The 25,708-nt window shown below is 42.3% G+C and overlaps 1 protein-coding gene across 1 annotated transcript; it reads left to right on the forward strand.

The window, feature by feature from the left end:
• Positions 1–15,316: 15,316 nt before the first annotated feature.
• Positions 15,317–17,725, forward strand: LOC145866013 (NLR family CARD domain-containing protein 3-like). Its single transcript, XM_082970897.1, has 2 exons — positions 15,317–15,573; positions 15,954–17,725. The coding sequence occupies exons 1-2, from the start codon at positions 15,345–15,347 to the stop codon at positions 17,723–17,725; spliced, it is 2,001 nt and encodes a 666-aa protein (XP_082827023.1). The 5' UTR covers positions 15,317–15,344.
• The last annotated feature ends 7,983 nt before the right edge of the window (positions 17,726–25,708 follow it).

Here is a 25,708-nt window from a genome sequence, read left to right on the forward strand (position 1 = left end):
TTCAGTTCATTACCATAGTATTATACTACAGCTACTGAAGGTTAACACATAATTTTTTTTAAACCTTTATTTAACTTGGCAAGTCAGTTAATAACAAATTCTTATTTACAATAATGGCCTACCGGGGAACACAGTGGGTTAACTGCCTTGTTCAGGGGCAGAACGACAGATCTTTACCTTGTCAGCTCTGGGATTCAATCCTGCAACCTAACGGTTACTGCCCCAACACTCTAACCACTAGGCTACCTGCCGCTCCAACGCTCTAACCACTAGGCTACCTGCCGCCCCAACACTCTAACCACTAGGCTACCTGCCGCCCCAACGCTCTAACCACTAGGCTACCTGCCGCACCAACACTCTAACCACTAGGCTACCTGCCGCCCCAACGCTCTAACCACTAGGCTACCTGCCGCCCCAACGCTCTAACCACTAGGCTACCTGCCGCCCCAACGCTCTAACCACTAGGCTACCTGCCGCCCCAACGCTCTAACCACTAGGCTACCTGCCGCCCCAACACTCTAACCACTAGGCTACCTGCCGCTCCAACGCTCTAACCACTAGGCTACCTGCCGCCCCAACGCTCTAACCACTAGGCTACCTGCCGCCCCAACGCTCTAACCACTAGGCTACCTGCCGCCCCAACACTCTAACCACTAGGCTACCTGCCGCTCCAACACTCTAACCACTAGGCTACCTGCCGCTCCAACGCTCTAACCACTAGGCTACCTGCCGCCCCAATGCTCTAACCACTAGGCTACCTGCCACCCCAACACTCTAACCACTAGGCTACCTGCCGCCCCAACACTCTAACCACTAGGCTACCTGCCACCCCAACGCTCTAACCACTAGGCTACATGCCACCCCAACACTCTAACCACTAGGCTACCTGCCGCCCCAACACTCTAACCACTAGGCTACCTGCCACCCCAACGCTCTAACCACTAGGCTACCTGCCGCCCCAACACTCTAACCACTAGGCTACCTGCCGCCCCAACGCTCTAACCACTAGGCTACCTGCCGCCCCAACACTCTATCCACTAGGCTACCTGCCGCCCCAACGCTCTAACCACTAGGCTACCTGCCGCCCCAACGCTCTAACCACTAGGCTACCTGCCGCCCCAACGCTCTAACCACTAGGCTACCTGCCGCCCCAACGCTCTAACCACTAGGCTACCTGCCACCCCAATGCTCTAACCACTAGGCTACCTGCCGCCCCAACGCTCTAAACACTAGGCTACCTGCCGCCCCAATGCTCTAACCACTAGACTACCTGCCGCCACAACGTTCTAACCACTAGGCTACCTGCCACCCCAACGCTCTAACCACTAGACTACCTGCCACCCCAAAATAAGATGTAGGCCTATCAGGGGCTATTAGTTAGTTTTCAGGCATTGTGGGAGGGTTTTGAGTAGTCATTGGGCTAGAAAAAGTAATTGCATTAAATCACCTGACTGTTTGGATGTGTCTGTAAACGGTTTTATTTCTAAGAGATAATGAATAAAATAATTAGTTGTCACTGTGTTAACCACAACCAACATGCTGGATCTCTGTTTAGTTGTCACTGTGTTGACCACAACCAACATGCTGGATCTCTGTTTAGTTGTCACTGTGTTAACCACAACCAACATGCTGGATCTCTGTTTAGTTGTCACTGTGTTAACCACAACCAACATGTTGGATCTCTGTTTAGTTGTCACTGTGTTAACCACAACCAACATGTTGGATCTCTGTTTAGTTGTCACTGTGTTAGCCACAACCAACATGCTGGATCTCTGTTTAGGTGTCACTGTTGACCACAACCAACATGTTGGATCTCTGTTTCTCTGTTTAGGGCTCAGTGCTCTAAAATGAGTCTCTCTGGGGAGATAGAGGAGGTGGTCCCTGCCTCTAAAATGAGTCTCTCTGGGGAGAGAAAGGAGGGGGGGCCCGCCTCTAAAATGAGTGTCTCTGGGGGACATGACACCAAAACTAAGAGGTGAGCTGACAATATTGTTTAAGAATGTATGTTCTAAAATGCTTTTTATTCAGAAATGATTGCTAATGGGGACATTCTATAAAACTGTTCTAGATTTTAGATCTGTATGAAAATATGTTTTTTTCTAAAACGCTATATATCCACCTAGATATCTATATATCCACCTAGATATCTATATATCCACCTAGATATCTGTATATCCACATAGACATCTATATATCCACCTAGATATCTATATATCCACCTAGATATCTATATATCCACCTAGACATCTATATATCCACCTAGATATCTATATATGCACCTAGATATCTATATATCCACCTAGACATCTATATATCCACCTAGATATCTATATATCCACCTAGACATCTATATATTCACCTAGATATCTATATATCCACCTAGACATCTATATATTCACCTAGATATCTATATATCCACCTAGATATCTATATATCCACCTAGACATCTATATATCCACCTAGATATCTATATATTCACCTAGATATCTATATATCCACCTAGATATCTATATATCCACCTAGATATCTATATATCCACCTAGACATCTATATATCCACCTAGACATCTATATATCTACCTAGATATCTATATATCCACCTAGATATCTATATATCCACCTAGACATCTATATATTCTATATATCCACCTAGACATCTTTATATCCACCTAGACATCTATATATCCACCTAGACATCTATATATCCACCTAGATATCTATATAACCACCTAGATATCTATATATCCACCTAGATATCTATTTATCCATTGTTTAGCAGGAATGGAATATTTGTATCCTGTATATCTGACTGTGATATGTGGTTGTCTCACCTAGATATCTAAAGATGAATTCACTTACAGATGCCATGTTAATTCGACCCAGTTTCTCACGTCGGGAAAATAACAGCAAATGTGCATTTTATGTGGAAATTACCCACTTTAAAAGTCTTTATAAAGCCTTGTAGTGGTTTAATCATTTCTTTAAACAATGAGATAATTTACCAACATTTCTGAAAAGTGATTTATAGCATTTTGTAATGAAACTCTTATGTTTCCCCATCTGAGCTCAGAGTAGATGAGAGATGTAATGTTTGTCTCTGTTGTGTTGAAGCCCAATCAAGCAGGAGAGACCAGCCTCCCCTGTACCCAGCTGTGTGTCCATGAAGAGTGACAAGTCTATGAATGAACCTAATCACTTTAGAGAGGGATACTTTTCTACTGAACAAAGGTAAGAAGAACTCATGGGTCATGGTCAGTGAGTTAAACAACACTGTCTCTAGTCATTTCTCCTCTCCCATTTTCACATTTCTTTTTGTTGTTTTCGTAATCCATAGGCTAATCCTTTTATCCATTTCTATAGTCCTAAAACAATATTAAACAAACACAACGTTCCCTCCCTGTGTGTGTGTGTGTGTGTATGTGTGTGTGTGTGTGTGTGTGTGTGTGTGTGTGTGTGTGTGTTTGTGTGTGTGTGTGTACTCCCTGCACGAGGAGATGTAATCTCATGTGTTGTCCACAGAAACCTACAGAAGGACTATAGTATGTTTAGTCCCCTGAGGTCTTAACCTATAGAAGGACTATAGTATGTTATAGATACTTCAGTCCCCAGAGGTCTTAACCTATAGAAGGACTATCGTATGTTTAGTCCCCTGAGGTCTTAACCTATAGAAGGACTATAGTATGTTATGGATACATCAGTCTCCAGAGGTCTTAACCTATAGAAGAACTATAGTATGTTATGGATACTTCAGTCCCCAGAGGTCTTAACCTATAGAAGGACTATAGTATGTTTAGTCCCAGAGGTCTTAACCTACAGAAGGACTATAGTATGTTTAGTCCCAGAGGTCTTAACCTATAGAAGGACTATAGTATGTTTAGTCCCAGAGGTCTTAACCTACAGAAGGACTATAGTATGTTTAGTCCCAGAGGTCTTAACCTATAGAAGGACTATAGTATGTTGTAGATACTTCAGTCCCCAGAGGTCTTAACCTACAGAAGGAATATAGTATGTTTAGTCCCAGAGGTCTTAACCTATAGAAGGACTATAGTATGTTTAGTCCCCAGAGGTCTTAACCTACAGAAGGACTATAGTATGTTTAGTCCCAGAGGTCTTAACCTATAGAAGGACTATAGTATGTTATAGATACTTCAGTCCCCAGAGGTCTTAACCTATAGAAGGACTATAGTATGTTTAGTCCCCAGAGGTCTTAACCTACAGAAGGACTGTAGTATGTTTAGTCCCAGAGGTCTTAACCTATAGAAGGACTATAGTATGTTATGGATACTTCAGTCCCCAGAGGTCTTAACCTATAGAAGGACTATAGTATGTTATAGATACTTCAGTCCACAGAGGTCTTAACCTATAGAAGGACTATAGTATGTTTAGTCCCAGAGGTCTTAACCTACAGAAGGACTATAGTATGTTATAGATACTTCAGTCCCCAGAGGTCTTAACCTATAGAAGGACTATAGTATGTTTAGTCCTAGAGGTCTTAACCTATAGAAGGACTATAGTATGTTTAGTCCCAGAGGTCTTAACCTATAGAAGGACTATAGTATGTTTAGTCTCCAGAGGTCTTAACCTACAGAAGGACAATAGTATGTTTAGTCCCAGAGGTCTTAACCTATAGAAGGACTATAGTATGTTTAGTCCCAGAGGTCTTAACCTATAGAAGGACTATAGTATGTTATAGATACTTCAGTCCCCAGAGGTCTTAACCTATAGAAGGACTATAGTATGTTTAGTCCCCAGAGGTCTTAACCTACAGAAGGACTATAGTATGTTTAGTCCCAGAGGTCTTAACCTAGAGGACTATAGTATGTTTAGTCCCAGAGGTCTTAACCTATAGAAGGACTATAGTATGTTTAGTCCCAGAGGTCTTAACCTATAGAAGGACTATAGTATGTTTAGTCCCAGAGGTCTTAACCTATTGAAGGACTATAGTATGTTTAGTCCCAGAGGTCTTAACCTATAGAAGGACTATAGTATGTTTAGTCCCAGAGGTCTTAACCTATAGAAGGACTATAGTATGTTATGGATACTTCAGTCCCCAGAGGTCTTAACCTACAGAAGGACTATAGTATGTTTAGTCCTCAGAGGTCTTCACCTAGAGGACTATAGTATGTTTAGTCCCAGAGGTCTTAACCTATAGAAGGACTATAGTATGTTTAGTCCCAGAGGTCTTAACCTTTAGAAGGACTATAGTATGTTTAGTCCCAGAGGTCTTAACCTATAGAAGGACTATAGTATGTTATAGATACTTCAGTCCCCAGAGGTCTTAACCTATAGAAGGACTATAGTATGTTTAGTCCCAGAGGTCTTAACCTATAGAAGGACTATAGTATGTTTAGTCCCAGAGGTCTTAACCTATAGAAGGACTATAGTATGTTTCGTCCCAGAGGTCTTAACCTATAGAAGGACTATAGTATGTTTAGTCCCAGAGGTCTTAACCTACAGAAGGACTATAGTATGTTATAGATACTTCAGTCCACAGAGGTCTTAACCTATAGAAGGACTATAGTATGTTATAGATACTTCAGTCCCCAGAGGTCTTAACCTATAGAAGGACTATAGTATGTTTAGTCCCAGAGGTCTTAACCTATAGAAGGACTATAGTATGTTATAGATACTTCAGTCCCCAGAGGTCTTAACCTATAGAAGGACTATCGTATGTTTAGTCCCAGAGGTCTTAACCTATTGAAGGACTATAGTATGTTTAGTCCCCAGAGGTCTTAACCTACAGAAGGACTATAGTATGTTTAGTCCCAGAGGTCTTAACCTACAGAAGGACTATAGTATGTTATAGATACTTCAGTCCCCAGAGGTCTTAACCTATAGAAGGACTATAGTATGTTTAGTCCCAGAGGTCTTAACCTATAGAAGGACTATAGTATGTTTCGTCCCAGAGGTCTTAACCTATAGAAGGACTATAGTATGTTTAGTCCCAGAGGTCTTAACCTATCGAAGGACTATAGTATGTTTCGTCCCAGAGGTCTTAACCTACAGAAGGACTATAGTATGTTATAGATACTTCAGTCCACAGAGGTCTTAACCTATAGAAGGACTATAGTATGTTTAGTCCCAGAGGTCTTAACCTACAGAAGGACTATAGTATGTTATAGATACTTCAGTCCACAGAGGTCTTAACCTATAGAAGGACTATAGTATGTTATAGATACTTCAGTCCCCAGAGGTCTTAACCTATAGAAGGACTATAGTATGTTTAGTCCCCAGAGGTCTTAACCTATAGAAGGACTATAGTATGTTTAGTCCCCAGAGGTCTTAACCTATAGAAGGACTATAGTATGTTTAGTCCCAGAGGTCTTAACCTATAGAAGGACTATAGTATGTTTAGTCCCCAGAGGTCTTAACCTACAGAAGGACTATAGTATGTTATAGATACTTCAGTCCCCAGAGGTCTTAACCTATAGAAGGACTATAGTATGTTTCGTCCCAGAGGTCTAAACCTATAGAAGGACTATAATATGTTATGGATACTTCAGTCCCCAGAGGTCTTAACCTATAGAAGGACTATAGTATGTTATAGATTCTTCAGTCCCCAGAGGTCTTAACCTATAGAAGGACTATAGTATGTTTAGTCCCAGAGGTCTTAACCTATAGAAGGACTATAGTATGTTATAGATACTTCAGTCCCCAGAGGTCTTAACCTATAGAAGGACTATAGTATGTTATGGATACTTCAGTCCCCAGAGGTCTTAACCTATAGAAGGACTATAGTATGTTTCGTCCCAGAGGTCTTAACCTCTTGGGGCTAGGTGGGACGCTAGCGTGCCACCTGTGGTGCACTCCATCAACAGCAGGTGCATTTCAAGAGCGGCAAATTTGAATCCAAATAAATGTCAAAATTCAAATTTTTCAAAAATACAACTATGTTACACCATTTGAAAGATAAACATCTCCTTAATCTAACCACGTTTTACGATTTCAAAAAGGTTTTACGGCGAAAGCATAAATTTAGAGTATGTTAGGACAGTACATTTACAAGAGTTGTGTGTAATGTTTTGTCAAGTCAAAGACAGGGTCACCAAAACCATAAAACCAGCTAAAATGATACACTAACCTTTTACAATCTCCATCAGATGACACTCCTAGGACATTATGTTAGACAATGCATGCATTTTTAGTTCTATCAAGTTCATATTTATATACAAAAACAGCGTTTTACTATGGCATTGATGTTGAGGAAATCGTTTCCCTCCAATAACCGGCAGTCAAGTCAGCGTCAGAAATTAAATAATTAAAATTAGAAAACATTGTTAAAATATTATATTGTCATTTAAAGAATTATAGATTTACATCTTTTGAACGCAATCAACTTGCCAGATTTAAAAATAACCTTACTGGGAAATCACACTTTGCAATAATCTGAGCACTGTGCCCAGAAAAATACGCGTTGCGATACAGACTAGACGTCATGTTGGGGAGATCTAAAATCGAAAATACTATGTAAATAATCCATTACCTTTGATTCTCTTCATCAGATGTCACTTCCAGGTATCACAGGTCCATAACGAATGTAGTTTTGTTCAAAAAAGCTCATCATTTATGTCCAAAAATCTCCGTCTCGTTAGCACATGATGTAAGCCAGCCGGACTTCTCGTCATGAACGAGGGGAAAAAATATATTTCCGTTCGTTCAAACATGTCAAACGTTGTATAGCATAAATCATTAGGGCCTTTTTTAACCAGAACATGAATAATATTCAAGGTGGACGAATGCATAGCCTTTTATAACGTATTGGAACGAGGGTACCCAACATGAAGTAGCGCGCCAGGTGTCTAATGGGACATCACCGTTCCATGGCTCTTGTTCGGTCAGATCTCCCTCCAGAAGACTCAAAACACTTTGTAAAGGCTGGTGACATCTAGTGGAAGCAATAGGAAGTGCCAAAATATTCCTAAACCCCTGTGTCTTTCAATGGGATAGCTTTAAAGTCAATACAACACATCAGGTATCCACTTCCTGTCAGAAAATGTCTCAGGGTTTTGCCTGCCAAATGAGTTCTGTTATACTCACAGACACCATTCAAACAGTTTTGGAAACTTTAGAGTGTTTTCTATCCATATATAATAAGTATATGCATATTCTAGTTACTGGGTAGGATTAGTAACCAGATTAAATCGGGTACATTTTTTTTATCCAGACGTGCAAATGCTGCCCCCTAGACCCAACAGGTTAACCTACAGAAGGACTATAGTATGTTTTTGTTAAAGGTCATACTTTGGCTATTGGAGCCAAATGTACTTCTTGTTCGTTGACGGAAAAGGTTACTAGCTCACTATTGTCCAAACCAGTTGTGTTAGACCTGTTTATTATATAGTAATGGTTTTAAATCAGTTATATCTACGGCACTTGAAATATCCACCCCTCCGAACTTGTTTATTTTCCAATACCTAATATATTGGACATGTGTTACATGGCAATGTTTTACAATAATTATAGATACTGCAGTTGAGTTATGCTTGCCCTGTCTCCCAAATAGTTGTACAGGTTCCATTACTGTATTTGACCACTAGGAGGAGACATTGCCCACAGTAGCCCTCACCCTGAGGACCATTTACATTACATTTAAGTCATTTAGCAGAGGCTCTTATCCAGAGCGACTTACAAATTGGTGCATTCACCTTATGATATCCAGTGGAACAACCACTTTACAATAGTGCATCTAAATCTTTTAAGAGGGGTGGGGGGGTGGGGTTAGGAGGATTACTTTATCCTATCCTAGGTATTCCTTAAAGAGGTGGGGTTTCAGGTGTCTCCGGAAGGTGGTGATTGACTCCGCTGTCCTGGCGTCGTGAGGGAGCTTGTTCCACCATTGGGGTGCCAGAGAAGCGAACAGTTTTGACTGGGCTGAGCCGGAACTGTGCTTCCTCAGAGGTAGGGAGGCGAGCAGGCCAGAGGTGTATAGGCTACCACACCCTCTCTCATTAGCGCCACCAGCTGAAGAGAGTTTCTCCCTAATTGTCTTCCCCATGCCCTACATGAACTTGTCCATTCCCTTTGTGTGATTATTCTGAGGAAGGCCATTGAAAGCTGAAACATTAAATCTTTCTAAACTTTTTCTTTTCAACAATTGAATGTTTTTGGTTGCACCTCTATTCACGTTGGTTGAGCCAAATTAGACGGTAGCCTACATGTAGCAAAACAGAACTCAACTGATTGAACATGAAATGTATGTCAATATGTTTGAAAGAGGCTTATAGCTGCTGTTTAATGCAGTCATCTCAGGTTTTCATTTTAAGCATCATTTTATATGTCGCTTGTTTGTATAAATTGCAAAGACATTGACAACTTTGTTGTGAATTTATCGGTGGTCAGAGAGACTGATAAACCATGTGATTCTATGTTTAGTTGAGATCTTCTGTGTATAAAGTCACGCGGGAGGGTAAAAAAGCATCTAACGACTCACTCAGCTGTTCTACGAGTGGTCTGAGGCAGGTGTTAGATTACGAGCATTTTCCAAGTGCAACGTTATTAATGGTTTTGGGAAACAGCTCTTTTACGAATTCCATACGGGTGACTGTTATCAGCACCTCACAACCCCAAGCTGAACATCCCCCACAACCAGAGCCTGATCGTCAAGGGGGAACCATAAACCTGCCTCTCCAACTCTCCCTGACCTGAGTGTTTTAACTCCTGAGAGTCTAGGGGAACCATAAACCTGCCTCTCCAACTCTCCCTGACCTGAGTGTGTTAACTCCTGAGAGTCTAGGGGGGAACCATAAACCTGCCTCTCCATCTCTCCCTGACCTGAGTGTTTTAACTCCTGAGAGTCTAGGGGGGGAACCATAAACCTGCCTCTCCAACTCTCCCTGACCTGAGTGTGTTAACTCCTGAGAGTCTAGGGGGGGAACCATAAACCTGCCTCTCCATCTCTCCCTGACCTGAATGTGTTAACTCCTGAGAGTCTAGGGGGGAACCATAAACCTGCCTCTCCATCTCTCCCTGACCTGAATGTGTTAACTCCTGAGAGTCTATGGGGGGGAACCATAAACCTGCCTCTCCAACTCTCCCTGACCTGAGTGTGTTAACTCCTGAGAGTCTAGGGGGGAACCATAAACCTGCCTCTCCATCTCTCCCTGACCTGAATGTGTTAACTCCTGAGAGTCTAGGGGGGGGAACCATAAACCTGCCTCTCCAACTCTCCCTGACCTGAGTGTTTTAACTCCTGAGAGTCTAGGGGGGAACCATAAACCTGCCTCTCCATCTCTCCCTGACCTGAGTGTCTTAACTCCTGAGAGTCTAGGGGGGAACCATAAACCTGCCTCTCCAACTCTCCCTGACCTGAGTGTTTTAACTCCTGAGAGTCTAGGGGGGAACCATAAACCTGCCTCTCCATCGCTCCCTGACCTGAGTGTCTTAACTCCTGAGAGTCTAGGGGGGAACCATAAACCTGCCTCTCCAACTCTCCCTGACCTGAGTGTGTTAACTCCTGAGAGTCTAGAGGGAACCATAAACCTGCCTCTCCTACTCTCCCTGACTTGAGTGTGTTAACTCCTGAGAGTCTAGGGGGGAACCATAAACCTGCCTCTCCAACTCTCCCTGACCTGAGTGTGTTAACCTGTTAGGGCTAGGGGGCAGTATTGACACGGCTGGATAAAAAACGTACCCGATTTAATCTGGTTACTACTCCTGCCCAGTAACTAGAATATGCATATCATTATTGGTTTTGGATAGAAAACACCCTAAAGTTTCTAAAACTGTTTGAATGGTGTCTGTGAGTATAACAGAACTCAAATGGCAGGTCAAAACCTGAGAAGATTCTGTACAGGAAGTACCCTGTCTGACAATTTCTTGAACTTCTTTGCCATCTCTATCAATTACAAAGGATCTCTGCTATAACGTAACACTTCCTACGGCTCACATGGTCTCTCAGAAGGCGGCAAAAAGCTGAATCGTGGCTTTGCAGGCTCTGGCTGAAACAAAGTAGCGCGTTTGGGTAGTGGCTGGTTACAGTACTGTGAGACTCAGGCTCGTGCCCGCGTCGACCGAAAGCTTTCTTTTCCTTTGTCTGTTTACCTAAAAGGATATTCCCGGTCGGAATATTATCGCTTTTTTACGAGAAAAATTGCCTAAAAATGGATTTTAAACAGCGGTTGACATGCTTCGAAGTACGGTAATGGAATATTTAGATTTTTTTTGTCACGAATTGCGCCATGCTCGTAACCCTGATTTACCATTTCGGATAGTTTCTGGAACGCACGAACAAAACGCCACTATTCGGATATAACGATGGATTATTTGGGACCAAACCAACATTTGTTATTGAAGTAGCATTCCTGGGAGTGCATTCTGACGAAGACAACAAAAGGTAATCAAACTTTTGTAATAGTAAATCTGATTTTGGTGAAGGCTAAACTTGGTGGGTGTCTAAATAGCTAGCCCGTGATGGCTGGGCTATGTACTTAGAATATTGCAAAATGTGCTTTCACCCAAAAGCTATTTTAAAATCGGACATATCGAGTGCATAGAGGAGTTCTGTATCTATAATTCTTAAAATAATTGTTATGCTTTTTGTGAACGTTTATCGTGAGTAATTTAGTAAATTGTTATTAATTCCCCGGAAGTTTGCGGGGGGTATGCTAGTTCTGAACGTCACATGCCAATGTAAAAAGCTGGTTTTTGATATAAATATGAACTTGATTGAACAAAACATGCATGTATTGTATAACATAATGTCCTAGGGTTGTCATCTGATGAAGATCATCAAAGGTTAGTGCTGCATTTAGCTGTGGTTTGGGTTTTTGTGACATTATATGCTAGCTTGAAAAATGGGTGTCTGATTATTTCTGGCTGGGTACTCTGCCAACATAATCTAATGTTTTGCTTTCGTTGTAAAGCCTTTTTGAAATCGGACAGTGTGGTTAGATTAATGAGAGTCTTGTCTTTAAATAGCTGTAAAATAGTCATATGTTTGAGAAATTGAAGTAATAGCATTTCTAAGGTATTTGAAAATCGCGCCACTGGATTAGACTGGCTGTTGCGTAGGTGGGACGAATTCGTCCCGCCTAGCCCAGAGAGGTTAACTCCTGAGAGTCTAGGGGGGAACCATAAACCTGCCTCTACAACTCTCCCTGACCTGAGTGTGTTAACTCCTGAGAGTCTAGGGGAACCATAAACCTGCCTCTCCAACTCTCCCTGACCTGAGTGTGTTAACTCCTGAGAGTCTAGGGGGGAACCATAAACCTGCCTCTCCAACTCTCCCTGACCTGAGTGTGTTAACTCCTGAGAGTCTAGGGGGGAACCATAAACCTGCCTCTCCAACTCTCCCTGACCTGAGTGTGTTAACTCCTGAGAGTCTAGGGGGGGAACCATAAACCTGCCTCTCCAACTCTCCCTGACCTGAGTGTGTTAACTCCTGAGAGTCTAGGGGGGAACCATAAACCTGCCTCTCCAACTCTCCCTGACCTGAGTGTGTTAACTCCTGAGAGTCTAGGGGGGAACCATAAACCTGCCTCTCCAACTCTCCCTGACCTGAGTGTGTTAACTCCCGAGTGTCACGGATTTCGTCGTGTTGAGGTCCTGACCAACCTACAATAACAATGAACCCTTCTACTGGCCAGGACGTGACAGTACCACCCCCTAAAGGTGCTAACCCCGGAAGCACCTCAAGAAGAACAAAAACCCAAACAACAACAAAAAAAATCCCCCTAAACTAAAGGGAGGGAAGGGAGGGTGGCTGCCGTCACCGACGGCACTGTGCTACACCCCCCCTCCCCAACCCACCTATATCCGGAGGTGGCTCCGGTTCTGGCCGTTCCAGGCAGTCGGGCCACTCGGGCTGGGCCGGAGGGCAGTCGGGCCACTCTGGCAGACCCGGAGGGCAGTCGGGCCACTCTGGCAGACCCGGAGGGCAGTCGGGGCACTCGGGCAGATCCGGGCAGTCTGGCCGCTCGGCCAGATCCGGGCAGTCTGGCCGCTCTGGCGACTCCGGACTGACGGGCAGCTCTGGCGACTCCGGACTGACGGGCAGCTCTGGCGACTCCGGACTGACGGGCAGCTCTGGCGACTCCGGACTGACGGGCAGCTCTGGCGACTCCGGACTGACGGGCAGCTCTGGCGACTCCGGACTGACGGGCAGCTCTGGCGACTCCTGACTGACGGGCAGCTCTGGCGACTCTTGACTGACGGGCAGCTCTGGCGACTCTTGACTGAAGGGCAGCTCTGGCAACTTTAGACTGGCGAGGCTGGGTTTACGCACTAGATGCCTTGTGCGTGGGGCTGGTACTGGACGTGCCAGCCTGGAGACACGCACCTCCATGCTAGTGCGGGGAGCTTGCCTGGGGCTCCATTCTTGCCCCGCAAAACTGCCCTTGTGACCCCCCCAAAAAATTATTGGGGCTGCCTCTCGAGTTTACTAAACTCTTCCATAGCCCTGGAAACGCTCCTTCTTATCTCTGCCCGCGTCCATCCTTCCTCCTCGATCCTCTGCTGCTTGGTCCTGGTTTGGTGGGAGATTCTGTCACGGATTTCGTTGTGTTGAGGAAAGGAGGACCAACATGCAGCGGGTATGTGGATACTCATTCTTTTAATTGGAAAAAAACGAAAGGCATCCACAGGAAAAAACAAAAACAATAAACAATACTCACAACGGCAACAGTGTGGCAGGCTCAAACAAACGCAGTGCACACAAACAATCTCCCACAAAAGACACATACAAACACACCCTAAACCTGCCTCTAAAACTCTCCCTGACCTGAGTGTGTTAACTCCTGAGAGTCTAGGGGTGAACCATAAACCTGCCTCTCCAACTCTACCTGACCTGAGTGTGTTAACTCCTGAGAGTCTAGGGGAACCATAAACCTGCCTCTCCAACTCTCCCTGACCTGAGTGTGTTAACTCCTGAGAGTCTAGGGGGGAACCATAAACCTGCCTCTCCAACTCTCCCTGACCTGAGTGTGTTAACTCCTGAGAGTCTAGGGGGGGAACCATAAACCTGCCTCTCCAACTCTCCCTGACCTGAGTGTTTTAACTCCTGAGAGTCTAGGGGGGAACCATAAACCTGCCTCTCCATCTCTCCCTGACCTGAGTGTGTTAACTCCTGAGAGACTAGGGGGGAACCATAAACCTGCCAGAACATCTGCTAAATGACAAAAGTGTCAAATGTAAATGTTTTACAAACAGATCACATATACATTTCTTGAATATTTTTTTAAATATATATATATTGATGTCACAAATGTATCATTTGTACATATCTTTATTAAAAATGTAGTACTATGTTATATTTGACTGTGTATAATCTAGCAGTACTACTGATTTCACTGAGAGTGAGGCAGATATATACTATTACTGTGTTAAACCTAGCAGTACTACTGATTTCTCTGAGAGTGAGGCAGATATATATTATTACTGTGTTAAACCTAGCAGTACTACTGATTTCTCTGAGAGGCAGATATATATTATTACTGTTTTAAACCCAGCAGTACTACTGATTTCTCTGAGAGTGAGGCAGATATATATTATTACTGTGTTAAACTTAGCAGTACTACTGATTTCTCTGAGAGGCAGATATATATTATTACTGTATTAAACCTAGCAGTACTACTGATTTCTCTGAGAGTGAGGCAGATATATAGCATTTAGCAAAAAACATTATTTGTCTCTCTGAAATGAAACCATCAAGTGATAGATTTTAAACAAATACATGTCTGTCATTGAACAACCCCATGCCATGATTAGATAGTGAAAAAACACAACAATCTCTTTCATAATTTCTTTAAACAATAAAGGCAAATTACAAACGTTTCTGTAAAGTGAAATGTAGCGTTTTGGAATAAAACTCTTCTTATGTTTCCCATCTGAGATCAGAGTAGATGAGAGATGTAATGTTTGTCTCTGTTGTGTTGAAGACCAATCAAGCAGGAGAGACCAGCCTCCCCTGTACCCAGCTGTGTGTCCATGAAGAGTGAGCAGTCTATGGCGCCTCCTATATCCTTTAGAGAGGGAGACTTTTCTACTGAACAAAGGTAAGAAGAACTCATGGGTCATGGTCAGTGTGTTAAACAACACTGTCTCTAGTCATTTCTCCTACTTTAGTCCATTTTCATAGTCCTAAAACAGTGTGTGTGTGTGTGTGTGTGTACTGTAATCTCATGTTTTGTCCACAGAAACCAACAGGAGAGATCAGAGTCAGAGATTCTCAGTGGTCAGTCTTCCCAGAGTCATCAAACAGACCTGGACTCTATATTCAGTGTATGTGATCCTGTTATGAACATTTGATTTTGTTTACCTCAAGTAAAGTTGATCTGTCAATTATTCATTAATGTGTTAATGAGAAAGCATTTCTTCTCTTGCTTAACTTATTTACATGATTTATTTCAGATGCTTGAAGAGAAAATGATGACATTTGTGAAGAACGAGCTGAAGATGTTCAAGAGGATTCTTAGTCCAGAACTCCCAGAAGGCTTTGAGAGTCAGAAGCAGGATAAGGAAGTGGTGGACGCTGAAGATGAGAAGCAGGAGAGCAGTGCCAGAGAGGGGGCTCTGAAGATCACACTGCACGTCCTGAGGAAAATGAACCAGAAGGAGCTTGCTGACACACTGGAGAAATGTAAGATCTGTCTGCCTCATGTTGAATGCTGTTTTATAACATTTAAAAGCTGTAGCTAAAGTACAGCTAAAGTAGCTGTGTAACTCAATGATATTGTAGCAGCCTTAACACAACACCTTGTGACCTCATCAAGTAGCAGCAGGGATGTGTTGTGGTGATTCATTTAGAGAGACAGAGAGAGACAACATTAATAATACCATCAATAATACCAATAATAATATAATCAGTCACACCAGTCTGGAATGCATTATGAAAACATTTACACATTTATACAGTCAGTTAAGAGAATAAATGATTATAATTTAAAATGTTATAACAGTCCTACAATACTGTAGTTATTAAAACAGACGTAATATTAATATCCTCTGTGTTATTTCTAGATTCAGATGAGCTTGCTGTGATTTGCCAACGTGAACTCAAATCTAATCTAAAGAAGAAGTTTCAATGTGTATTTGAGGGGATCGCTAAACAAGGAAACCCAACACTTCTCAATAAGATCTACACAGAGCTCTACATCACAGAGGGTGGAACAGGAGAGGTCAATAATGAACATGAGCTGAGACAGATTGAGACAACAACCAGGAAACAAGCAAGACCAGAGACTGCAATCAAATGTAACGACATCTTCAAACCCTTAACTGGACAAGACAAACTCATCAGAACTGTGCTGACAAAGGGAGTCGCTGGCATTGGAAAAACAGTCTCTGTGCAGAAGTTCATTCTGGACTGGGCTGAAGGAAAAGCAAATCAGGATGTCCAATTTGTATTTTCATTCCCTTTCCGGGAGCTGAATTTGATGAAAGGGGAAAATACTTTCATTGAACTTCTCAATAACTTCTCAATGGAAACCAAACAATCAACAATCTCCAACTTCGACAAGTACAAAGTTCTGTTCATCTTTGATGGTCTGGATGAGTGCCGACTGCCCCTAGACTTCCAGAAGAACAAGATCTGTTGGGACGTCACAGAGTCAACCTCAGTGGATGTTCTGCTGACAAATCTCATCAAGGGAAATCTGCTTCCCTCTGCTCTCCTCTGGATAACTACCCGACCTGCAGCAGCCAATAAGATCCCTTCAGGGTGTGTTGACCAGGTGACAGAGGTACGAGGGTTCAAAGACCCACAGAAGGAGGAGTACTTCAGGAAGAGATTCAGTGATGAGGACCTGGCCAGCAGAATCATCTCACACATAAAGAGATCAAGGAGCCTCCACATCATGTGCCACATTCCAGTCTTCTGTTGGATTTCTGCAACAGTCCTCGAACACATGCTGAAACATAAGAGAGAAGAGATGCCCAAGACTCTGACTGAGATGTACACACACCTTGTGGTGTTTCATACCAAACAGAAGAATGAAAAGTATCTTGGGATAGAAGAGACAGGTCCACACTGGAATAAAGAGAGCATTCTGTCACTGGGAAAACTGGCTTTTCAACAGCTTGTGAATGGCAATCTGATTTTCTATGAAGAAGACCTGAAGGAGGCTGGCATTGATGTCAGTGAAGCCTCAGTGTACTCAGGATTGTGCACACAGATCTTTAAAGAGGAATGTGGGCTGTACCAGGACAAGGTGTACTGCTTTGTTCATCTGAGCATTCAGGAGTTTCTGGCTGCTGTATATGTGTTCCTCTCATTCATCAACAACAATGAGAATCTAATGAACAAACTGAAAACAAAAGACAACCCTGAAGTTACTTTCTACAAGAGTGCTGTGGATAAAGCCTTACAAAGTGAGACGGGAAACCTGGACCTTTTCCTCCGCTTCCTTCTGGGCCTCTCACTGGAGTCCAATCAGAAGCACTTACGAGGTCTACTGACAAAGACAAGAAGCAGCTCACAGAGCCATGAAGAGACAGTCAAGTACATCAAGGAGAAGATCAGGGAGAATCCCTCTCCAGAGAGGAGCATCAATCTGTTCCACTGTCTGAATGAAATGAATGACCATTCTCTAGTGGAGGAAATCCAAAGCTACCTGAGCTCAGGAAGTCTCTCAAAACCCAACCTGTCACCTGCACAGTGGTCAGCTCTGGTCTTTGTGTTGCTGACTTCAGAAAAGGAGCTGGATGTGTTTGACCTGAAGAAATACTCCAGATCAGAGGAAGGTCTTCTGAGGCTGCTGCCAGTGGTCAAAGCCTCCAGAGCTGCTCTGTGAGTACATAAAATGACATACAAGAACTAATCATCAGGAAGCAATATCCAGTTTAGAGAAAAATATGTAGTGTAATATGTATATAATATTATATTGAATAACATATTGAATAAATGCATTGATTTTCACATTAGTATAACATTATGACCATACAAATCTATATGTTGTTTGAGAGAATAAACCAAATGCATCGTCCATTGTCCTTCTACACTACTCATTCAATTAACAGTATGTTTGTGAAGTCATGATGATCTCTTTGTCAGGCTGTCAGGCTGTGGAGTCACAGAGGAAGGCTGTGCTTCTCTGGTCTCAGCTCTGGAGTCAAACCCCTCACACCTGAGAGAGCTAGACCTGAGTAACAATGACCTGAAGGATTCAGGAGTGAAGCTGCTCTCTGTTGGACTGGGGAATCTCCACTGTAAACTGGAGACTCTGAGGTCAGTATTCCTGTAGGTAGTCAAAAAGTGATAACTGTTCACCAGATCCACATGTGTTTACCAGAAACACATAGTCCACACCATATGTGTTTGGACAGTGAAGCTTATAGTTTTAAATGTGGTGCTATGCTCCAGCATTTTGGATTTGAGATAGAATTTTTCATATCAGGTGACAGTACAGAATGTCACCTTTTATTTGAGGGTATTTTCATACATAGCTGTGTTACTGTTAAGAAAGGACAGCACTTTATGTATTTAGTTCTCCCATTTGAAAAAGTTGTACATATTCGGACAAATTTGCTTATATTGTTTTAAAGTTGTCATAAGTTTAGTATTTAGTCCCATGTTCCATGCCTGCAGTGATTACATCAAGCTTGTGACTCTACAAACTTGTTGAATGCATTTGCAGTTTGTTTTGGTTGTGTTTTGGATGATGTTTTTCCTAATAGAAACTGAATGGTGAATAACGTCCTGTCATTTTGGAGTCACTTCGCTTGTATTGTCAGTAAGAATAGAAGATGTTTCTGAACACTTCTACATTAATGTGGATGCTACCATGATTATGAATAATCATGAATGAATCGTTAATGATGATGAATGAGAAATTTACAGAGGCACAAAGATCAGACCCCCTTTGTTATTGGTGTTATTCTGTATACTTCTGGCCCTTCTTTGGACACTGTATTAACTAACTAACCAGACGAGCTTCAATGCCATACAGCTCTCCTTCCGTGGCCTCCAACTGCTCTTAAATACAAGTAAAACTAAATGCATGCTCTTCAACCGATCGCTGCCTGCACCTGCCCGCCTGTCCAGCATCACTACTCTGGACGGTTCTGACTAAGAATATGTGGACAACTACAAATACCTAGGTGTCTGGTTAGACTGTAAACTCTCCTTCCAGACTCACATCAAACTTCTCCAATCCAAAGTTAAATCTAGAATTGGCTTCCTATTTCGCAACAAAGCATCCTTCACTCATGCTGCCAAACATACCCTCGTAAAACTGACCATCCTACCGATCCTCGACTTCGGCGATGTCATTTACAAAATAGCCTCCAATACCCTACTCAATAAATTGGATGCAGTCTATCACAGTGCCATCCGTTTTGTCACCAAAGCCCCATATACAGTGGGGGAAAAAAGTATTTGATCCCCTGCTGATTTTGTACGTTTGCCCACTGACAAAGAAAGGATCAGTCTATAATTTTAATGGTTTATTTGAACAGTGAGAGACAGAATAACAACAAAAACATCCAGAAAAACTCATGTCAGAAATGTTATAAATTGATTTGCATTTTAATGAGGGAAATAGGTATTTGACCCCCTCTCAATCAGAAAGATTTCTGGCTCCCAGGTGTCTTTTATACAGGTAACGAGCTGAGATTAGGAGCACACTCTTAAAGGGAGTGCTCCTAACCGCAACTTGTTACCTGTAAAAAAGACACCTGTCCACAGAAGCAATCAATCAATCAGATTCCAAACTCTCCACCATGGCCAAGACCAAAGAGCTCTCCAAGGATGTCAGGGACAAGATTGTAGACCTACACAAGGCTGGAATGGGCTACACGACCATCGCCAAGCAGCTTGGTGAGGAGGTGACAACATTTGGTGCGATTATTCGCAAATGGAAGAAACACAAAAGAACTGTCAATATCTCTCGGCCTGGGGCTCCATGCAAGATCTCACCTCGTGGAGTTGCAATGATCACGAGAACGGTGAGGAATCAGCCCAGAACTACACGGGAAGATCTTGTCAATGATCTCAAGGCATCTGGGACCATAGTCACTAAGAAAACAATTGGTAACACACTACACCGTGAAGGACTGAAATCCTGCAGCGCCCGCAAGGTCCCCCTGTTCAAGAATACATTTACATGCCCGTCTGAAGTTTGCCAATGAACATCTGAATGACTCAGAGGACAACTGGTGAAAGTGTTGTGGTCAGATGAGACCAAAATGGAGCTCTTTGACATCAACTCAACTCGCCGTGTTTTAGAGGAGGAGGAATGCTGCCTATGACCCCAAGAACACCATCTCCACCGTCAAACATGGAGGTGGAAACATTATGCTTTGGGGGTGTTTTTCTGCTAAGGGGACAGGACAACTTCACTGCATCAAAGGGACGAAGGACGGGGCCATGTACGTCAAATCTTGGGTGAGAACCTCCTTCCCTCAGCCAGGGCATTGAAAATGGGTTGTGGATGGGTATTCCAGCATGACAATGACCCAAAACAAACGGCCATGGCAACAAAGGAATGGCTCAAGAAGAAGCACATTAAGGTCCTGGAGTGGCCTAGCCAGTCTCCAGACCTTAATCCCATAGAAAATCTGTGGAGGGAGATGAAGGTTCAAGTTACCAAACGTCAGCCTCTCAACCTTAATGACTTGGAGAAAATCTGCAAAGAGGAGTGGGACAAAATCCCTCCTGAGATGTGTGCAAACCTGGTGGCCAACTACAAGAAACGTCTGACCTCTGTGATTGCCAACAAAGGTTTTGCCACCAAGTACTAAGTCATGTTTTGCAGAGTGGTCAAATACTTATTTCCCTCATTAAAATGCAAATAATTGTATAACATTTTTGACATGTGTTTTTCTGGATTTTTTTGCTGTTATTCTGTCTCTCACTGTTCAAATAAACCTACCATTAAAATTATAGACGGATAATTTCTTTGTAAGTGGGCATACGTACAAAATCAGCAGGGGATCAAATACTTTTTTCCCCCACTGTACTACCCACCACTGCGACCTGTACCCTCTCGTTGTCTAGCCCTCGCTTCATACTCGTCGCCAAACCCACTGGCTCCAGGTCATCTACAAGACCCTGCTAGGTAAAGTCCCCCCTTATCTCCGCTCACTGGTCACCATAGCAGCACCCACCTGTAGCACGCGCTCCAGCAGGTATATCTCCCTGGTCACCTCCAAAGCCAATTCCTCCTTCAGCCGCCTCTTCTTCCAGTTCTCTGCTGCCAATGACTGGAATGAACTACAAATATCTCTAAAACTGGAAACACTTATCTCCCTCACTAGCTTTAAGCACCAGCTGTCAGAGCAGCTCACAGATTACTGCACCTGTACATAGCCCATCTATAATTTAGCCCAACTACTTCTTCCCCTACTGTATTTATATATTTAGCTCCTTTGCACCCCATTATTTCTACTTTGCACTTTCTTCCACTGCATATCTACCATTCCAGTGTTTTACTTGCTATATTGTATTTACTTTGCCACCATGGCCTTTTTTTGCCTTTACCTCCCTTATTTCACTTAATTTGCTCACATTGTATATAGACTTATTTTTCTACTGTATTATTGACTGTATGTTTGTGTAATACCCTTGTTTGAACCAAGTATTGAGTTTATTTGTTATAATTCATTGGTATTATATTTAAAAGATGATTGAATTGCTCCTAAACTGTAATGTTGTTAATGCATTATGCTTTTTGAAGAAATATTTATTTAATGTATAAGTGAATAGTTTGTTTTACTTTGAAGTTTACGTTTTGACCAATAAGGTCGCTTGTTAAGTTGTGGCCAATGGGAGTTGACCTGGTTAACTGGAGGGAAAAAGACGTTGATGAAAGGATGGACGTTTTACCTCAGGACGGTTGGTGAAGAAAAATTATAAAAGAAGACGACAGAACTACAACAAAACCCATAGCTACTAAGACATGAAGGGAAATACATGTTTTATTTAATAAAAGAGTTGTTATAATTTAGTTAAAACTTAGTAACGACTGAAGCTACCGTCTCGTCGTGGAGGTATTAGCCAGCTAGAGGTTAGCCTAGCATCGTGTGACACCGGGAGAGAATTGCTTGGGAAGTTTAACGAGTTCGTGTTGCCATGGGGATATCGGTTACTAAGGAGTACTGTCTGCATGGGTAGCTGTGCTGCCTTGGACTTGGTGAGGAAACCTGCATGGAACTGACATACTTCGCTGAGGGAATATCTACCAAGTAGTGAGTAACCACAATGTGAGGTGCTTATAAATAAATACATTGGTAATGGTGAGGGGTTAGCATGTTCTGTTGTAGCATCTGTTATTGAAAATGGTGAGAGGTTAGCATGTTTTGTTGTAGCCTCTGTTATTGGTAATGGTGAGAGGTTAGCATGTTTTGTTGTAGCCTCTGTTATTGGTAATGGTGAGAGGTTAGCATGTTTTGTTGTAGCCTCTGTTATAGGTAATGGTGAGAGGTTAGCATGTTCTGTTGTAGCCTCTGTTATTGGTAATGGTCAGAGATTAGCATGTTTTGTTGTAGCCTCTGTTATTGGTAATGGTGAGAGGTTAGCATGTTTTGTTGTAGCCTCTGTTATAGGTAATGGTGAGAGGTTAGCATGTTTTGTTGTAGCCTCTGTTATTGGTAATGGTGAGAGTTTAGCATGTTTTGTTGTAGCCTCTGTTATTGGTAATGGTGAGAGGTTAGCATGTTTTGTTGTAGCCTCTGTTATTGGTAATGGTGAGAGGTTAGCATGTTTTATTGTATCCTCTGTTATTGGTAATGGTGAGAGGTTAGCATGTTTTGTTGTAGTCTCTGTTATTGGTAATGGTGAGAGTTTAGCATGTTTTGTTGTAGCCTCTGTTATTGGTAATGGTGAGGGGTTAGCATGTTTTGTTGTAGCCTCTGTTACTGGTAATGGTGAGAGGTTAGCATGTTTTGTTGTGGCCTCTGTAACTTTCTCACTCATTCTGATTCATGATTTATTCATGATTTTTCTTAATCATGGCATCATCAGAATTTAATTTTTAATCGTCAATCACATACAGTTGAAGTCGGAAGTGTACATACACTTAGGTTGGAGTCATTAAAATGTGTTTTTGAACCTCTCCACAAATTTCTTGTTAACAAACTATATAGTTTTGGCAAGTCGGTTAGGACATCTACTTTGTGCATGACACAAGTCATTTTTGAAACAATTGTTTACAGACAGATTATTTCACTTATAATTCACTGTATCACAATTCCAGTGGGTCAGAAGTTTACATACACTAAGTTGACTGTGCCTTTAAACAGCTTGGAAAATTCCAGAAAATTATGTCATGGCTTTAGAAGCATCTGATAGACTAATTGACATAATTTGGATGTATTTCAAGGCCTACCTTCAAACTCAGTGCCTCTTTGCTTGACATCATGGGAAAATGAAAAGGAATCAGCCAAAATCTCAGAAAAAAAATTGTAGACCTCCACAAGTCTGCTTCATCCTTGGGAGCAATTTCCAAACGCCTGAAGGTAACACGTTCAATCAATAGTACGCAAGTCTAAACACCATGGGACCACACAGCCATCATACCATCCCAACTGTGAAGCACGGCGGTGGCAGCATCATGTTGTGGGGGTGCTTTGCTGCAGGAGGGACTGGTGCACTTCACAAAATAGATGGAATCATGAGGCAGGAAAATTGTGGATATATTGAAGCAACATCTCAAGACATCAGTCAGGAAGTTAACGCTTGGTCACAAATGGGTCTTCCAAATGGACAATGACCCCAAGCATACTTCCAAAGTTGTGGCAAAATGGATTAAGGACAACAAAGTCAAGGTATTGAAGTGGCCATCACAAAAGCCTGACCTCAATCCTATAGAAAATGTGTGGCCAGAATTAAAAAGCGTGTGCGAGCAAGGAGGCCTACAAACCTGACTCAGTTACACCAGCTCTGTCAGGAGGAATGGGACAAAATTCACCCAACTTATTGTGGGAAGCTTGTAGAAGGCTACCCGAAACGTTTAACCCAAGTTAAACCATTTAAAGGCAATGCTACCAAATACTAATTGAGTGTATGTAAACTTCTGACCCACTGGGAATGTGATGAAAGAAATAAAAGCTGAAATAAATCATTCTCTCTACTATTATTCTGACATTTCACATTCTTAAAATAAAGTGGTGATCCTAACTGACCTAAGACAGGGGACTTTTACTAGGATTAAATGTCAGGAATTGTAAAAATTGAGTTTAAATGCATTTGGCTAAGGTATATGTAAACTTCTGACTTCAACTGTATGTATTAAAATATCCTCAAATAAAAGGTGACATTATATACTGTCACCTCATATGAAACATTTGATGTGAAATCCAAAATGTTGGAGTTTAGAGCCACATTTAAAATGTTATCTTCACTGTCAAAATAGATATGTGTGGACTGTATACTCAATACAATCTAAATCTGATACCTCACTGTCTGTCTTTTGACTGATACTGCTTTTAAACTGGTCTGGTCAGTCTACTCAAATATTTGTATTATACATGTTTCTATCTGCAGGCAAAACTTTGATAATTTGTCATTTATATTATGATACATTAATTTCTGAATAGATATGGCAGGTTTCATGACACTGATATATCTAAATATGTTGAAAAAATATATTGCCACTATTTTCACCACCAAAGAATATCAGTGTGGTTTTAATATGATTTGACTCTTTGCAGGCTGTCAGGCTGTCTAGTCACAGAGGAAGGCTGTGCTTCTCTGGTCTCAGCTCTGAGGTCAAACCCCTCACACCTGAGAGAGCTGGACCTGAGCTACAATCACCCAGGAGACTCAGGAGTCAGACTGCTCTCTGCTGGACTGGAGGATCCACACTGCAGACTGGAGAAACTCAAGTATGTAGAGGGTTTATGTCAATGTTCATATCAGACATGTTTGACTTTTCAGGCTAGTTAAGACAAACATTCTTACCACCACTTGGACAAAGGTGTGGTGTGTGTGTGTGTGTGTGTGTGTGTGTGTGTGTGTGTGTGTGTGTGTGTGTGTGTGTGTGTGTGTGTGTGTGTGTGTGTGTGTGTGTGTGTGTGTGTGTGTGTGTGTGTGTGTGTGTGTGTGTGTGTTCAGGTGTATCCCTCAATGACTGTCTGTTCTTCTGCTTACCGCTACAGTGTGGAACATGGTGGAGAGAACAGAATGAAACCTGGACTTAGAAAATGTGAGTGTTGACTGCTGTGAAGAATATGACTAAGAATAAGTCTTAATTCAAGTTAAGTCAAAGACCACCATCATTACTGACTTGGTCATATTAAATATCATCTGTAGTTCTACAGAAGCACAAATCAGGGTCACCAACATTTACAAAGAGTTGATATGACTGTGTGTGTGTGTGTGTGTGTGTGTGTGTGTGTGTGTGTGTGTGTAATTAATGTGAATAAGTGTGTATTATATTACCATACAGTATAACATATGATCATTCAACAAGTCTCAAGTTACCTTAACTTCTCCTTTTGATACCTAGAAACATCTACATTAAATGAATTGGTGAAAAGTGAGTTAACATTCTAATGTGAATGATGATTATTTCTAATATTGTGTCTGGTTTCATCCATCAGATGTCTGTGATCTCACACTGGACCTAAACACAGTAAACAGACACCTCTCTCTGTCTGAGGAGAACAGAAAGGTGACATGTAGGAGAGAGGAGCAGCCGTATCCTGATCACCCAGAGAGATTTGAGGTCTGGGGACAGGTGCTGTGTAGAGAGGGTCTGACTGGGCGCTGTTACTGGGAGGTAGAGTGGAGTGGGATAATGGGGGCTGCTATAGGAGTGACATTTAACCTGTTGGGT

This window comes from Salmo salar, unplaced genomic scaffold (assembly GCF_965601325.2).
Source record: "Salmo salar unplaced genomic scaffold, fSalSal1 ptg000117l, whole genome shotgun sequence".
NCBI lineage: Eukaryota > Metazoa > Chordata > Actinopteri > Salmoniformes > Salmonidae > Salmo > Salmo salar.